Below are 17,097 nucleotides of genomic sequence, written 5' to 3' on the forward strand. Positions count from 1 at the left end.
TCATCTACTGCGAGACCTCCGAAGCGGTTTCATGCAAAAGCAAATTAAACAGACGTGAGAACCAAAGTGGCAAGCTTGGGGTGTCAAGCGTCTGAGCCTGGCCCGAACGCAGCCGGACCTATGCTCCATGATTGACCATCTCTGACAGATTACCTTCTCTAGGTGGGGGGGGGGGAAGGGCAATGGGGGCTCTTCCTGACCCCATTCTCTTCTTTGCAGGCTTCTACACAGCCTGGCTAATCCCAGCCGCAGCCATTGGCAGCTTCGTGTTCCTCGCTGGCCTCTTCACCATGGACATGAACATGCCGGCGTGAGTGTGGAAAGACGCTGGTGGGAAATTGGGGAGCGAGAGAGAGACATGGCTGCCTGGAGTGGACATCCGAGAGTCGCAGCTTTCTCTTGCGAGTTGTTTACTTCCTTTTGCAAAATGTGCACTTATTTACCGAATTTATAGACCATGGTTTTGTTCACTGGAAGTAGCTGTTGATGAGGCTCTTCCTGGGGGAAATAGCCCCCTTCCCTCAAGCCTGCCTGCCAACTAAAAAAAAAAATACTTCATTGGTCTTTTTAGTTGCCAGCAGATAGGGAATGCGGAAAGCAGTGCATTCCTTAAATGCTTCAGATAATTGCTAGGCAGCAAAGCTGTTGGCACGCAAGATTATTACTGGAGAGCAATGACTCTTGGCTATGGATGTGTCCCATTGGAGAATATACATCCAGGGGGTGGGGGGAAGGCCAGGGTCAAGGGGGAAAATGAATGATGTGTCTTAGAGTCGGCTGCACCCAGGCAACGCCGACATGGCCACTCCTAATAAATGATTTTTTAAAACTGCGGCTAGAGACTCAGGATTCAAATGGAGGTGGATTATTGGAGTCCTGGCAGCCATCCGACTCTAAGACACATCATTCATTTCACCTTTGACCCTTGACCCTGCCTTTATGCGCGGCACAGTCCTTTCCTGCCCAGTGGACATCTCTGCCGCTGAGGTGGGAGGAGAATGGCACGCTTAAAAGAAAGATCTCTGCTCAATGCAAAAATCTCTCCCTGCACCTTCTAACTGACTTGGCCTCATCGACTGTTGAAGGCCTCATCCTCCAGGTTGAAGAGCAGTCTTACCTCCAAGCACCAAGGCATCAATAGGGGCTGATGGAGTCCTCCTATGGGTCTCCTTGAGAGCAAAATCCCCTTAAGCTCTGGGGAGGCAAGCTCCGGCACTCTGCGAAAGCCGTTTACTCCAAAGGCTTTGTCATCCATCCCACTCGGTCACCTAGCAAGGATGGACGTTTGTTTTCGCCAAGAGTATACTTCGCTGAGGTCTCCCCGCACAAACAATACAAAGGAAATTTTCCTCTCTCCTCCCCGCACCCCTTGGCCACCCCCATAATCTGTAAATGTCCAATAGGGTGCTTGTTTCTTGTTTAGGAAACAGGTTATTCGTTTCCAGCTCAGTGTACGGATGGTTGGCTGAAACGTCTCACAACTCACCCGGTTCCGCTGGGCTTCCGTTTCCTCTCCTCTTCTTCCTCCTTACTTTCCAATCTTTCCCACCTCCGCCCCCCCTACCCCACCCCGTTGCTAATGTCAGGCGGTCAGCTCATGAAGCTTGGATAGTAGAGATGCAGCCACGACACACCCAGGGTTAGTATTCTACCGGTGTGGCTGAACCGGTAGCTCCAAGGATCAGCTGTGAGTCGACTGGTTCGCTCCGACGATCAGCTGCTGGGCCCCGGCTCTATGCTGATCTTTATTTCCTGGTTTTGAAGCTCAGCTGCTTTGCGCGGCACAACAGTTGGCCGTGTGTCAGCTGTTTTAACACACAGGGAGAGCGCAGGATTGCAGGAGAAGGTCGGTATGAAACCCCCTGCGTGCATACAAAGCGGTGGTAAAACAATTGGAATCCCCTCATGGACGACAGCTCTTTTTTTCCGCCCCCTTTCCAGGAAGGAGATCTGCAAGAGTGGCGGGGAATTCCTCATGTGTCCCCTGTGCGATACCTGTGGCAACTGGAACATCTCTGAGATCTGCCCCATGGCCAAGGCAAGGGGGCTTCCCTCAGCTTTTTGGGGGTGAGGGGACGGTGCATAGCAACAGCAATAGGCTTCTACACTGCTTCCCGGTGCTTCCCAGCTGTCTCTAAGCGGCTTACAGTGTCAGCCTCTTGCTCCCAACCATCTGAGTCCTCATTTTAATGTTTTTAGGAGGAGGGAAGGCTGAGTTCAACCTTGAGCCTGGTGAGAATCAAACTGCCAAATTGCAGGCAGCCGGCAGTCAGCAGAAGTAGCCTGCAGTACTGCACTCTAGCCACTGTGCGCCACTGTGGCACATAACGGAGAGGGAACAGGGGTTCCTTGTCACTTCAACAATTAAGGGGGAAGTTTTCTTTAAGGAGAGCAAGGGAGAAGATTTGAGATCCACTGGCTCCCAAGACGGACACACGTTAGCTGTTTTGAGTCCCACCTCGGTGGAAAGTGGAGGCAGAGGGTACAGGCAATCTGAGCCCTCCATGTGTAAAATGGGAACAATTGTCCAACTAGATGAGCAGCTTACTTATATTTTTCCCATTCCTCCTTTTTAATTTGCTCAGTATCCCAAAGGACAACAGCTTTATCCAGGACGGGAACAAGAGGGCAAACCCCTTCCAGTATCCAAAGTCCCCAACCCAGAATTATTCAGATTTTTATTTCCCCCAATTCTTTTTCTCCATCTCTTCAGATTGGTTACCTCTTTGACCATCCAGGGACGGTTTTCTTCAGCATCTTCATGTCCTTCTGGGCTGTGACGTTTCTGGAGTACTGGAAACGGAGAAACGCCACTCTGGCTCACCACTGGGACTGCATGGACTTCCAAGAGGAGGAGGCAAGGGCTCCAAATCCTTCATCCCGATAAAACTCCTTTTATTCAGTTTAAAGAGAATTCCTCTCCAGCAAAGTCCCGGCCAACAGTCTTTCAAGAGATTTCACAACTGCAGATCTTTATCAGGCTTGGAGAGCTGCCAGGCTGATACCTTCTAAACGCCACTCTGTAGCAGACAATACTTGACAAGAAGTCAGGAACAGTTCTTCAACCTAATGAATTGAACTAATTATCTCTTGCAAACACCACTCCCCTTTGCTCCTCTTTGTTCCCTATGGGAGGGGCCATTCACCATCCATCTGTGGCTTTACTCCTGAGTCGACCTTTATACCTTAACTGTCCCCTTCTGGCAGCTCTCTGCATGTGCACACTGGGAACAGGCTCCAGCTGCTCTTCTTCCCCACCTATGTCCAATTCCGAAGGCAGCTGATAACTGTCCGACAGCTCTGGCCCCATCTCCGCCTCTGATGCAGAGCCCTCGTCAGAACCTTCCCCAGACTCCAGGACTCCCCAACCTCCTCAGTGTCAGAGTCCGCCGCCAGCTCATATATTAAGAACATTTCACTTTTTATGTTCAGGTGGCCAGCAGGCCTTCCCAGAGCAGTTTACCAAAGAGAGTAAGAGGTTGACTCAACCCAATGAAGCCGTAATCCCGCCCAGCTGAATTGCCTTGTTGAAGAGCATCGAATTCCGTTACTGATAACTCTGGTCCAAGGGTAGTATAATGCAGGGATCGCAAATCAGTTCATAATAAGACCAGGGGGAAGTCATCGTCCTCATGTAACTGGGAGTAACTTGTAGTGCTTACGGCACCATGTTACAAGACCGGGAGTTCGAGTCTTGTCCTAGGCACAACTGGCCATCTTGGGCTCAGTCCTAGGAAGCAGGCAAGGACAAGCCCACCTCCGAAATCCTGCCAAGAAAACCGCAGGCAACTTTCCAAGGCCAGGAGTCAGCCCCGGGTAGAAGGCACAAAAAGAAAACAAAAACGAAATTACAAAATAAACCTCCCATTGAGTTCAACAATCAATCCCACCCTGATTTTTTTTTTCTCCTTTTCTCTCCCACTCACTCTCTCGCCTGCTCCTGCTCCTAGGAACGTCCTCGCCCAGAGTTCGCTGCCATGGCCCCTTGCCTGGAGCAAAACCCCATCACGGGACTGAAGGAGCCCCATTTCCCCAAACACGACCGGCTGTCACGAATCCTGACCGGATCCATGGCTATTGTCATCATGGTGAGGGGCTACGGCCATCGGGGTGTGGGAAGAAAGGAAGGACCCTGATCCGTGTTCCAAATCCCTGACGCACCTCTCGTATCTTGCTCCCTCCTCTTCCTCCGTAGCTCTGTGTGGTGGTGATCTTTTTGGTGTCGGTGATCATGTACCGTGGGATTGTTAGCACCGCAATGTACCACACCGGGAACAGAGTTCTGATGACGCAGGTGAGGGCTGCCCTATGTCTGTCTGTCTGTATGTATGTATGTATGTTTTTAGTTAGTTAGTTTATCAAGCATGTATGAGAAAACAAGTATAAGTATGAACATAACATATAAACATAAGTATAAACAGGTATAAGTATATACATAATAGATGGGTATGAATAAATGGGAGCAGAAGGACAGGGACGGTAGGGACGCTGGTGCGCTTATGCACGCCCCCTTACAGACCTCTTAGGAATGGAGTAAGGTCCACAGTAGGCAGTTTAAGGTTAAAGTTTGGAGCAGGGTTTGAGGATGTAACAACAGAGTCAGGGAGACAGTTCCAGGGGTTGACCACTCTGTTGCTGAAGTTGTATTTTCTGCAAACGAGTTTGGAGCGGGTTTACGTTGAGTTTGTATCTATGGTTTGCCCGTGTGTTATTGTGGTTGAAGCTGAAGTAGCCACGGACAGGTAGGATGCTGTAGTAGCAGACAGTTTTGTGTACTAAGCTTAGGTCAGACCATTAGTGGGGCGTAGTTCTAGGTTCTCCATGTTAAAAAATCTCCACCCTGGTGGTGTAGGGTATTCTATTGCAAGCCAGAGGAGTGGAGAACTCTTCTTGTGAAATAACCTCTGGACTCGCTCAATTGTATTCACGTCCATTGTACAGTGTGGACTCCAGGCAGATAAGCTGTATTCGAGGATCGGTCTCGCGGCTCCACTTATTTATTTATTTATTTATTTATTTATTTGTCAATCGCTTGCAAGATAATAGGTATAAGTATAAACATAGTTATGAATACATGAAATGGGTACATATAAGAAAAATCAAAAGAAACAATAGGACAGGGACGGTAGGCATGTTGGTGCGCTTATGCACGCCCCCTACAGACCTCTTAGGAAAGGGGTGAGGTCAATAGTAGACTTGGACTCTGGGGAGGCACAAATATTTGGACTCCTTCGTGCCTCCCCAGAGATATTCTATATCCTTTCTCCAAATTTAGGATTTCACGAGAGAACAGAATTATGGGCAGTTCCTCTTTCTTGTTTGCACAGGGGGGAAAAAAGCATGGATTGAAGGCAAAGCTTGATTTTAAATTATCCACAGTCCAGTTTACTAAGACTCCAATACAAGGCCCATAAGATAACAAATATAATATAATATAAAGAGAGGCTTTTCACCAGCCTCCCAGCCTTCTGGTTGATGGCCGTGGCAATAACAATAGCCCTTAGACTTATATACAGCTTCGCAGTGCCTTACAGCCCTCTCTGAGCGGTTTACAGAGTCAGCCTCTTGCCTCCAACAATCTGCATCCTTATTTGATCAACCTCAGAAGGATGGAAGGCTGAGTTGACCTTGAAGTGGACAGGATCGAACTGTGGCAGTCGGCAGAATGAACTTGCAATGCCGCATTCTAACCACCGTGCCCCCCATGGCTCTTAATAGGAATAGCCCTTAGACTTATATACCGCTTCACAGTGTTTTCCAGCCCTCTCTAAGCGGTTTACAGAGGCAGCCTCTTGCCCCCAACAATCTGGGTCCTCATTTTACTGACCTCAGAAGGGTAGAAGGCTGGAGCCTGGTGAGTTATGGTAATCTGAAATTACTTTCTGTGTAAATATTATCTTGAAAGCCCCCAGGGTCTGTGTGCCTTAAGGTCATCTATTTGATTGATGCATCTTTATTGCTCTCTGGAATTTCTCACTGTGGTACCCTGAAAGATCAGGAAAATTCAGAGCAAAACCTCTTGGAGGAGAGCTGTTGAGGGGAAAGAAAGCGGGGTGAAATGGGGCCTTTTTCCTTCTGTTCCTGCAGGCAGGTAACATTGCGAATATCAGCAGCTCCATGGTGAACTTGGTGCTTATCCTTCTCATGAGCCAGGTCTACACCTCCTTGGCCGAAAAACTTACCAGATGGGGTAAGTGGAAGTTCTGTGGAAGCCCATCTAACCAGAGATCAATTGAGCGTATGTTGCAGTTGGAAAAATCAAACACTTCCCAGGTAGTCAATTAGCCCAGGATGTTTTCGCTTTTAGAAAACTTAAAAACCTTCTTTCACGTCTTTTGGGAAATTTGGGGGGTGGGTGGTGGGGAAACCAACATTTCACAGAATTTGTTGGGCCCCTGCCGGGATCTGACTCGGAGGGGGAAACCGAACAACTGACAGGGAGTGGGAGTGTGGCTCCGTTGGCTGTGGAAGAAACTGGGCAAGGGCTGGGCAGAGCAGGGGAGAGGTAGACCAAGGGAGAGGGAATTCAGAGGAAGACCCAGGCCCACCCACTCTTCATCCTAGGGCACACAGGGAAGAACGGAGAAGGGAGCAACGTGGGTTGTGTGGCTTACAGGGGAGGAAAGGGCCCTGATTCCCTTAATTAGCTTCAGCTGTGAACACAGTGTATAAAAGAGGAAGCTGCGCACAGCAATTTGTTGGGAGCAAACGTTAATTTATCTTGTATCGTCATGGCTTATTTGTGTTCCTGGCATCTTCCCAACTGTGTGAGTTGTACCATGCTTTCAAGTTTGAAATTCCTTCTCCTGCCCGGTCAAGTTAATTACCTCAGTTTGGTTTGTTTGGATTTTTAGTTACAGTTTGTGTGTACCTTGTTTTGGACTGAATTTTCTACAGTTAAAGGCTGTTCCTGGGAGAGTTTTCCTCCAGCCAAAGGTAACCTGGACATTGGGGGCAAAGTTGGAGATAATAAAGGGACTCTTCTTGCTTATTTGACTGTGTTGCCTTTGTGCCACACTCCGGGTCATCACAGAATTGCAACTTTCACCACGGATTATCGGATTGCTGGAAAAGGAACCTATCAGAACTCCAGCCAATTCCGTTTGCATCCACTGACCAGACCGTCCTTATCCACCTCTCTTGCTTCCCTTTGCAGAAATGCACCGGACTCAAACACAGCACGAGGATGCCTTCACCTTCAAAGTTTTCATTTTCCAGTTTGTGAACTTCTATTCATCTCCTTTCTACGTGGCTTTCTTCAAAGGCAGGTAGGGGACGCGGTGAAAAGGTTTTCGCTCAGAGGCAGGAATGGGAAGGGGGGCTCCTTGCGCAATCTGGCTCTTTTCACAAATCTAGGGAGACGCCTAACCAAATTTGAGGGGCCTCCAAGTTGAGCTGTGACTTCCTCCTGAACGGAAACCCACGCTGTCTTTTCAGCTTGCCAAATCTGAATCTCTCCCCGTCAAAATTCTGTGCTGGCCCTGACTTGGCTTCCTAACCCAAACCCATCGCAAGAATTGGGCCTGGCCATCCTCAGATGACTTTCCGTTCTTTTCAATACTTTCCGTTTTTCCCAGCAGGTTTGTGGGCTACCCTGGTCAATACGGACAGCTCCTGGGCATGAGGAACGAAGATGTAAGTACAATGCAGGAGCGAGTCCTTGTGCACGCTGGCATTTCTGGGCACTGGCAGCCTCTTCTCAAAAGGATTGGGCAGAGGCTGCGTTCTTCCATCTCTGCACTTTCTTTTGCTGAGCAATTTGGTTCGGTCAGTTAATGCAATACTGCAGAGAGAACTTTGCTATGCCCATTTAACCAAGGCCATGCAGAATGCAGTAGAATGGAATGGAATGGAATGGAATTAGGAATAAAAATATAGAATAGAAATATGGAATGGAATGGAGTCGAGTCGAGTAGAATCGAATCAAATAAGAAATAGAAATATGGAATGGAATAAAATAGGATAGAAATAGAAATTCAGAATGGAATAGAAATGAAATAGAAATATGGAATAGAATGGAATAAAATAGAAATAGAAATATGGAATAGAAATATGGAATGGAATAGAAATGAAATAGAAATATGGAATAGAATGGAATAGAATAGAAACAGAAATATGGAATGGAATAGAAATGAAATAGAAATATGGAATAGAATGGAATAGAATAGAATTAGGAATAGGAATAGAAATATGGAATGGTATGGAATGGAATAGAATAGAATAGAATAGAATAGAATAGAATAGAATAGAATAAACAGAGTTGTAAGGGACCTTGGAGGTCTTCTAGTCCAACCCCCTGCCCAGACAGGAAACCCTACACCACTTCAGACAAATGGCTGTCCAATGTCTTTTTAAAAGCTTCCAGTGTCGGAGCATTTACAACTACAACAGGACAGTGAGCAGCCAGAGTCTTAAACAAATCTTTTTAAGGTTCGTGTCTTATTGTTTATCACGGCCCAGAGTGTCAGCTTGTAAACCAAGCACCTGGAGTTTCCTAGGCCGCCTTGAAGCTCTAGTAACGTTGCCCTCGATGTAGAGAGATGACACAGAAATGCGGCAGGTGTGCCCCTGTCCCCCTTCCTCTCGCCCTGCAGTGCGGTCCTGGCGGGTGTCTCATCGAATTGGCCCAGCAGCTGTTCATCATCATGGTTGGGAAACAGATTGTCAGCAACGTCCAAGAATTCTTTGTTCCGTGAGTTCCTTTCTTGGAAAACGGCGGAGAAAAACGGGGCGGTTTGGTGAAAGGGGTGCCAGTAATTGAGGGGCATTTCCTGACCCGAGGGGGACAGCCGGACCGGAGCATCCCATTTCTTTTTCCTGCAGCAAGCTGAAGGCTTGGCACCAGAAAAGGAAACTGGCCAAGGTACGAGGGGGGCAGATTTGCCAGGAGCCCAAACGATGGGAGGAAGACTACGAACTGATTGAATGTGAAGGCCTCTTCGAGGAGTACCTGGAGATGGGTGAGCAGGAAGGGAGAACAGAACTCAGCTCTTTTGGAACACAGAGGAGCAAAAGGAGTCTGGGGTCTAAGATTCAGCCCCCCCACTGAGAATTGGAGATCCTTTCTACAAGTGGCTCTCCAAAGATCGAGAGCTACACTGATTAAGCGGTGGACGGCAGACTTTGTCCAGCCTCCCAACTTCCAAAAGATACCTGTCAGGATTCCGGCGATCACCCTAATTAAATCATAAGCCTCAAGCCAAGCTTTAAAAAACTTCAAAAGATTTATTAGGAGCATCCTGCCTGCATGACCTGTATGAAATTGACTCTGAGACACGTAATTTACAATCACCTATGACCCTATTCCCCACCACCACCACCCTCCTGGGTGTGTCACAAATCAGATTCTCCCACAAAATACGTTCACAGGCTGGGTGTCATCAATCACATTCTCCAATAAAGGATTTTCGTGGGCAAAATACACAGTTGCCTAAGTGAGAACTTGGAATATGCTTCTGATTTTATTTTTATTCTCCTTCTTTCTCATGGCAACTTGGAAACAGGCATAGGGATGTTTTACAAATTGGACAATACCTTTTCAGCAAAGCAAGCCCCAATTTTATAATGGATGCTTCCACTTTCGTTACACTTTAACATGTTTAGGATAACTGAATTCTTCCAGTTCTCCTTTACCCTGATAGTTGGGTCATCCAAACAGCCTTTGATTTTTTTTCTCTTCCCCACAGAGGTAAGAATGGAAGAGTCACCCAAAGGAACATCTTGTCAATCTTAAGAGACCCCAAAGCCTTGCTCCTCCGGTCATTCCAACGATTGCGTAGGAATTCTGTAAAACAGTGACACTGAACTTGGCCTTTTTTTTCCCTGTAGTGCTTCAGTTTGGCTTCATCACCATTTTCGTGGCTGCTTTCCCTCTGGCCCCTCTCTTCGCCCTGCTCAATAACTGGGTCGAAATCCGTCTGGATGCCCAGAAATTTGTCTGCGAGTACCGCCGGCCGGTGGCTGAGCGTGCCCAGGACATCAGTGTTTGGTTCTTCCTCCTTGAGGTCTTGGCCCAAATCTCCGTCATTGTCAATGTGAGTCTGGAAGAAGCGGCAGAGATCCTCAAGCCGTTCCCCATGGACTGGTGGTTTCCAAGATCCCTTTCCTGGGGGAATGTGGAGGTCTGCACCGTCTCTGGGGCTAAGAGTTAAAGAGCAGGAAAGCCTCCCCGTCCTGATGATGGCCACTCTTCCCCGTTTGTCCCCAGGCCTTTCTCATTGCCTTCACCTCGGACTTCCTGCCGCGGCTTCTCTACCAATACGAGTATGACAGCCATCTCCACGGCTACGTGAACTTCACCCTAGCTTACTCCCCACCCGCTTATGTGCACAGCAACCATACCATGTGCAGGTGAGCAGAGGGTCTCCGTCGGCAGTAATCACGGTGAGACCTCCCCGCTACCCCGTCGTGCTGATTTGTCATGGCCCGTTCACAGGTACAAAGCCTTCCGTGATGCTCACGGGAACTACACCCTCTTTTATTGGAAACTTCTGGCCATTCGCCTGGGCTTCATCATTGCCTTTGAGGTGAGTCCCAGGCATTTTTTATGAACAGAGTTTGAGTAGAGAATAGTAGTACCCAGTTCCCCAGAAGAAAAAAAAAATCAGAGCTATCCCAAAAATAAGCCCTAGCATGTTTTCTGCATGTGCACCCAATATAAGCCCTACCACCACCACCTCAAATTATGCCCTACCTATGCGGCACCTACGCAGCCGCGTGATTGCTCATTCTGTCTGGTTGCTCATGGTGCCACTGACACAAGGGGAGGGGGGGAGAGGAAAGGAGGGGTGGAACTGCCCCACACGCACTCCGGCTTACCTCAGAACCCCCACAGCCACACCATCCACACCCCAACAACTGCCTTGCTTCGCCCACTTCTTCTCTGGCACCCGCGCACACCACAGCAGGAGGCCGAGTGAGGCGCTGCTCCCACGGTCATGAGGCTGTTGCGAGCGTGCAGAAGGCCTGGCTGCGTTGCTCGGCCTCCTGAAATGCCACACTGGTGCCGGAAGAAGTGGGCCACTGCCTCACCACCAGCTGCTCCTAATGGGCGATCATAGCAGAGCGCGGAGAGCTCTCTACTCCTGCCAAGCACCTTTGCGGCAGACCCAAGACCTTCAGCGCCCGCCGCTGTTGATTTCCCTTTTGCCCATGCCGCCACCGCGATTGGAGCTGCCACTTCCACGTTTGGAGCACCGCTGCCGTTTGGAGCTGCCGCTTCCGCATTTGGAGCTTACTTGGTTGACTGGGAATTTTCATTATTATTTCAAATGTCACGTCCGAAGTTTCTCAGTTGTATAATTATGGTTCGGCAAAGAAGGTTCAGCCCAGCTTAGTTTCTCTCAAAATCCCTCCTTTGGCACCTGAAAATTATCCATTTATTTACCAGGATTTATTCGGTTGAATAATCCCTTAGAACCATCTAATTTTTAATCCAAATAGAGGTGAAATTTGCTGGACCTCAGCTGCATTTTTCAAGGCGAGGTCACATTCAGATGTCAGGCCTGGATGACATGGATTATCTGCTCTTTGTGAAAGAAGTCAGTTGCTCAGATTTCTGTACCCCAAAGCTGATTTAGGCATAGAAAAGGCCTTATATCAGAATTTTAAGGCAGCCTTTTTCTTTCTGTCAAAATATCATTTCCAAAAGAGAGAGAATGTGGTATTGGCTTAGCTGGCTTGGTAGTCATAAGAGCTGATAGTGAGCCATAGTGGCACAGTGGTTAGAATGCAGTACTGCAGGCTACTTCTGTTGACTGCCGGCTGCCTGCAATTTGGCAGTTCAGATCTCACCCTCTCAAGACTGACTCCATCCTGAGATCGGTAAAATGAGGAGCCAGATTGTTGGTGACAATATGCCGACTCTGTAAACTGCTTTGAGAGCGCTGTGAAGTCTAAATGCTATTGCTATAATTCTGGGATGGGGGGCTCCCCTGGACCCTCTTCCCTCCCTCCCTCCCTCCCTCCCTTCTCTTTCCAGCACGTCGTCTTCTTCTGCTTGCGCCTAATTGATTGGCTGGTGCCAGACATCCCCGAGTCCCTGGAAGTCAAGATCAAAAGGGAGCGTTACCTAGCCAAACAGGCGCTGGCTGACAACCAGGAGGCGTTGTTGACGACGGTGAGTGACGACTCCTCTTCTACCCCAGGTCAGTCCACGAGTGCGGCACAAAAAGCACGTGTGTATCCGTGTGCGTCTGTGTCTGTTGCTCCAGTGCCAAGAGAAGGGTTCAGAAGGGGGATGGATGCTTCCCCAAAACCGGTGCCACTCGGGCTTTCACGGTACAGCCACCTTGTGTGGTGAAGTTGATACGAGGGGCTGTCTGTCGCGCTCTGGCCTGTTCGGATTTCTGGAAGTTTAGATTTCCAGCCGAGAAACTCAGGCAGACTTTTAGCGCGCACACACCCACCCCAATCTCTCCGAATCTGTGCCTCTCTCTTCACCACTAGCTACTGTACTGTGGTGGTGTGGTGTGATCGCTCTCTTGTTGTCGTGGTGCCGTCCGTTCTTGTGATGCTTGTGCCATCTGTGCTTCTGTACGGCGAGGTCAGCAGAGGGTGGCCCTGCGGTGAGAACGTCTCGGCTGCAAGGGCGACTCGGATCCAAAATCGCAGGGGAGGTGGGGTTTATTTCCACAGGAGGTATCGAATATGGAACCCTCATCCAGTAGCGGGGCGGCAAAAACCGGATTTCTCTCCTCTGAGGCTCGTTTGGCTGAGGATGCAGTCCTTAGGCTACCTAGATAACAGGAAAGAGAACAAGTTCAGAGGCCGCAGAGAAGAGCTTTCTTCGCCAGCTGATCTGACCTGGCCCCGATCACTTTCAAAAATATTAACAGAATAACAGAGTTGGAAGGGACCTTTGGAGGTCTTCTAGTCCCACCCCTGGACCCTAAATCCATTTCAGACAAACGGTTGTCCAATCTCTTCTTCAAAACCTTCAGTGATGAAGCACCTTTCATGGCCGGTTGGGTTAAATAAACCGCCTCCCCCTGTAAATACTCAACTAAAACGACTGCTTTCATTAAGGCTGCCCTTTCAGTTCCTCGCTGCCCGCCTCTCTTGCAGCGTTTTGCCCGGGTGGCGTTGAGAACTTGAACAACCGGAGCGAGCTTTCGCTCACCTGCTCTAAATGTGCCCTTCTGTTCCGTTTCTACTTCTTTCTGTGCAGCAAGCAGCCTTTTATCCGGCAGTGTGAATTAGCAACACGGGTGAGCTCGAAGCATGGGCACCGGGTCGTCCCCGTTGATTTTGGATCCGGAAGTGTCTCCACTTGACAGCACGAACAATGCCAGCGGGGACGGGAGGGAGGCCCTTTCCTCGGCAGAAGATTGGACTTCGTTTCTGTGTGACCCCGAGATTCTCTCTCCCTCTGTCTCCCCATCTCTCTCTCTCTCTCACTCCTTCTCCAGTCCCTACCTCCGTCTCTCTTTTCCCTCCCTCTCCCACTCCCTCCCTCCCTCTCTTAATCTCTTTCTCTCTATCTCTCTCCTCCTCCTTCTCCAGTCTTTCCCTCCCACTCTCCCTCCCTTGTTTCTCTCTCCGTCTCTCTCCATTTCTTTCTCTCCAGTTTTCTGTTACCTTGAGATTCTCTCTCTCCATTTCTCTCTCTCCCTCCCTCCTTCTCCAGTCCCTCCCTCCCACTCTTTCTCCCTCCCTCTCCCACTCCCTCCCTCCCTCTCTTAATCTCTTTCTCTCCATCTCTCTCCTCCTTCTCCAGTCTTTCCCTCCCACTCTTTCTCCCTCCCTCTCCCTCTCCCTCCCTTGTTTTTCTCTCCCTCTCTCTCCATTTCTCTCTCTCCATTTTTCTGTTATCCTGAGATTCTCTCTCTCCATCTCTCTCTCTCCTCCCTCCTTCTCCAGTCCCTCCCTCCCTCTCTCTTTCTCCCTCCCTCTCCCACTCCCTCCCTCCCTCTCTTAATCTCTTTCTCTCCATCTCTCTCCTCCTTCTCCAGTCTTTCCTCCCACTCTTTCTCCCTCCCTCTCCCTCTCCCTCCCTTGTTTTTCTCTCCCTCTCTCTCCATTTCTCTCTGCATTTTTCTGTTATCCTGAGATTCTCTCTCTCATCTCTCTCTCTCCCTCCTTCCCCCTCCTTCCCTCTCTCCTCTCTTTCTTCATTTCTCTCTCTCTCTCCATTTCTTTCTCCATTTCTCTCTCTCTCCATTTTTCTCTGTTACCCTGAGATTCTCTCTCCAACCCTCTCTCTCTCCCTCTCCCGCTCTCTCTCCATTTCTCTTTCCATCTCTCTCTGTGTCCATTTCTTTCTCCATTTCTCCCTCTCTCTTCTACTACTCTCCCCTCCCTCCCTCCCTCCCTCTCTCTCAGCTTCCTCGGAAACCACTTCTGGCGCAAACCCGCTCAGCCTCCTCTCCAATTCCCCGCAGCCTCGGCTCCTGTTGCCAGCGGCTTCTTCTCGGCCGTGGTTTCAACCTGCATCTACACCTCGCCCCATTTCCATCAATACCTGGGCTCGCCTGGAGGGGGGGCAGGGAAACAGTCAAACATTGGAGTCCCCCCCCCCCGAATGAAACTTCAATCCAACCACCAGAAACCCTTGTCGAGGTGATGGGCATGGGGGGACGGGGGGGGCCATGGACTGTTTCCCTACCTCCTCCTGTCCCCCAGCTATTGCTGATGGCTTGGGGAGCGAAACCCAACATTCTTTTAGCCACGATCGTCCCAGTTCACTTTTAATCTTGGGTCTTTCTTGACTGTCATGACTATTCAGAGTTGCTACTGTACAGCTTGTATCATCAGGGGATTTAATAAAGTTTGGAATGACCTGGATTTCTTGTCTCCATGAGTGCTTTGCTGGTGCCATTCTATAACGAAAGTGCTGGCATCTTTGATATTCCTGGCTAATTTCTATTGGGGGGAAGAGAGAATAGGAGAGAAGGCCAATCGAAGGACAAGATTCAGGCTAAAGGAAAAGAGAAAAAAAAACACTTCCAGCTCACTTTCTCTAGGTGAAAAAAAGAGACTTGGTTGAGTCAATTCTAAGGACACAGAAAATGCTTGTTGGGTCAAATACAAACAACAGTGCTCTTGGGCACGTGCTGAGAACTTTAAACCTTGCTATTGGGTCACTGTTTAATTGAAGCAACCACACAGATTCATCAGTCTCCAGCTGTGATTTCCCCTTCCCCCCCAAGACCCAACCCCAAAGCAGTAACTGGTGGGGTGGATTCCAGCTGTGGCGGACAGAAGGCGGGGAGGGAAAGGGGGGGGGGGTTCAGAGGGTATGGGACTGCAGAGCTCTTGCTCCCAGAGTGTGATGGAGGGAGGGGGACATCAAAGACGTTCCACACCAGAAGCATTCTGTATTTTCTAATCCTATAAGTACCACAAAATGAGCAACAGTGGTCAGAGTCCAGTACTGCAGGCTGCTTCTGCTGACGGCTGCCTGCAATTTGGTCATTCAAATCTCACCAGGCTTAAGGTTTGAACTCAGCATTCCATCCTTCTGAGCTGGGTAAAATGGGGACCCAGATTCTTGGGGGGCAAGAGGCTGACTCTGTAAACTGCTTAGAGAGAGCTATAAAGCACTGTGGAGCTATATATAAGTAAGGGCTATTGCTATCTACCTTCCTTCCTTCCTTCCTTCCTTCCTTCCTTCCTTCCTTCTAGTTAGAATGCAGTATTGCAGGCTGACTCTGCCCACTGCCAGCAGTTCAATTCTGACAAACTGGCTCAAGGTCGACTCAGCCTTCCATCCTTCTGGGGTGGGTAAAATGAGGACCCAGATTGTTGGGGGCAAGAGGCTGATTCTGTAAACCGCTTAAAGAGTGCTGAAAAAGTATTGTAAAGCGGTATATATGTCTGAGTGCTATTGCTATTGTCACCCCTGTTTATTTAAGTCAATAAGCAACATTGGGACTCTTTCCCTGATGGAAGTGAACCAAAATTCTCAGGATTCTGTCCCTGGTCACTAAGAGCTAAAGGAGATGAAAGGTTTCTGTTTTGTTTAATGGAACCTGACCACCATGATTCATGAGAGAGTGAACACTGCAGTTCAGAGGTGCTATTCAACAGGTTCTGACCGGTTCTGGAGAACCGGTGGCAGAAACCCGTTTTCTGCTCTAGAGTGATAGGGGACGCAGAGTAAGATCCCACGTTGGATTTCACAAAGATCTGTAACATGATTATTTTTATTTCTATTAACTTTTGTGGTTCCTTCCCTGCACTTGCCATAACGAAAAACCTCCACCAGGTGGCAGGCTGTTTTTGCTGTGCAATTTCTGTCCTTCACCTGCCATAACGCAAAATGGCCACGAGATGGCGAGCTATTACTGATAATGCAATTTCCCATAGACTTTTAAAAGCGCGGTTTTTTGTGTAGTTTGAGGTCTATTTTCACCCCGTTCTCCCCTCTAGAATGATGGGGGACTCAGAGTAAGATCCCATGTCGCATTTCGCCAGACCTGAAACCTGATTATTTTTATTTCTATTAACTTTTGCGATTACTTCCCTGCACCTGCCATACGAAAAGCCTCCACAAGGTGGCAGGCTGTTATTGCTGTGCAATTTCTGTTCTCCACCTGCCATGCGCAAAATGGCCACGCGATGGCGGGCTGTTATTATTGAGTTCTTTCCTCCACCTGCCATGCGCAAAATGGCCACGCGATGGCGGGCTGTTATTGAGTTCTTTCCTCCACCTGCCATGACGCAAAATGGCCACGAGATGGTGAGCTATTATTATTAAGTTCTTTCCTCTAGGTGCCATGACGCAAAATGGCCACGAGATGGCGGGCTATTATTATTAAGTTCTTTCCTCCACCTGCCATGCGCAAAATGGCCACGAGATGGCGGGCTGTTATTGAGTTCTTTCCTCCACCTGCCATGACGCAAAATGGCCACGAGATGGCGGGCTATTATTATTGAGTTCTCTCCTCCACCTGCCATGACGCAAAATGGCCACGAGATGGCGGCTATTATTATTAGTTCTTTCCTCTGGTGCCATGACGCAAAATGGCCACGAGATGGCGGGCTATTATTATTAGTTCTTTCCTCTATGTGCCATGACGCAAAATGGCCACGAGATGGCGGGCTGTTATTGAGTTCTTTCCTCCACCTGCCATGACGCAAAATGGCCACGAGATG

The 17,097-nt window shown here is 48.9% G+C and overlaps 1 protein-coding gene across 2 annotated transcripts in view; it reads left to right on the forward strand.

Annotated features, from left to right (window-relative positions):
- Positions 1–14,784, forward strand: part of LOC113446197 (anoctamin-7-like) — a 23,115-nt gene extending 8,331 nt beyond the window's left edge. Inside the window, exons 9-23 of one of the 2 annotated variants that reach the window (XM_087915182.1) lie at positions 220–310; positions 1,942–2,038; positions 2,714–2,857; positions 3,951–4,088; positions 4,196–4,294; positions 6,088–6,190; positions 7,157–7,268; positions 7,578–7,635; positions 8,595–8,692; positions 8,824–8,960; positions 9,829–10,034; positions 10,208–10,350; positions 10,436–10,526; positions 11,981–12,146; positions 13,169–14,784. In XM_087915182.1, the coding sequence (XP_087771308.1) occupies positions 220–310; positions 1,942–2,038; positions 2,714–2,857; positions 3,951–4,088; positions 4,196–4,294; positions 6,088–6,190; positions 7,157–7,268; positions 7,578–7,635; positions 8,595–8,692; positions 8,824–8,960; positions 9,829–10,034; positions 10,208–10,350; positions 10,436–10,526; positions 11,981–12,146; positions 13,169–13,200 (1,715 nt within the window). In that variant the 3' untranslated portion in view covers positions 13,201–14,784. The remainder of the gene's footprint in view (positions 1–219; positions 311–1,941; positions 2,039–2,713; positions 2,858–3,950; positions 4,089–4,195; positions 4,295–6,087; positions 6,191–7,156; positions 7,269–7,577; positions 7,636–8,594; positions 8,693–8,823; positions 8,961–9,828; positions 10,035–10,207; positions 10,351–10,435; positions 10,527–11,980; positions 12,147–13,168) is intronic. The other variant, XM_087915183.1, reaches the window with a different exon arrangement.
- The last annotated feature ends 2,313 nt before the right edge of the window (positions 14,785–17,097 follow it).

The sequence above is a fragment of the Pseudonaja textilis genome, chromosome 18 (assembly GCF_049901715.1).
Source record: "Pseudonaja textilis isolate UNSWEBS1 chromosome 18, rPseTex1.2, whole genome shotgun sequence".
NCBI classification, from domain to species: domain Eukaryota; kingdom Metazoa; phylum Chordata; class Lepidosauria; order Squamata; family Elapidae; genus Pseudonaja; species Pseudonaja textilis.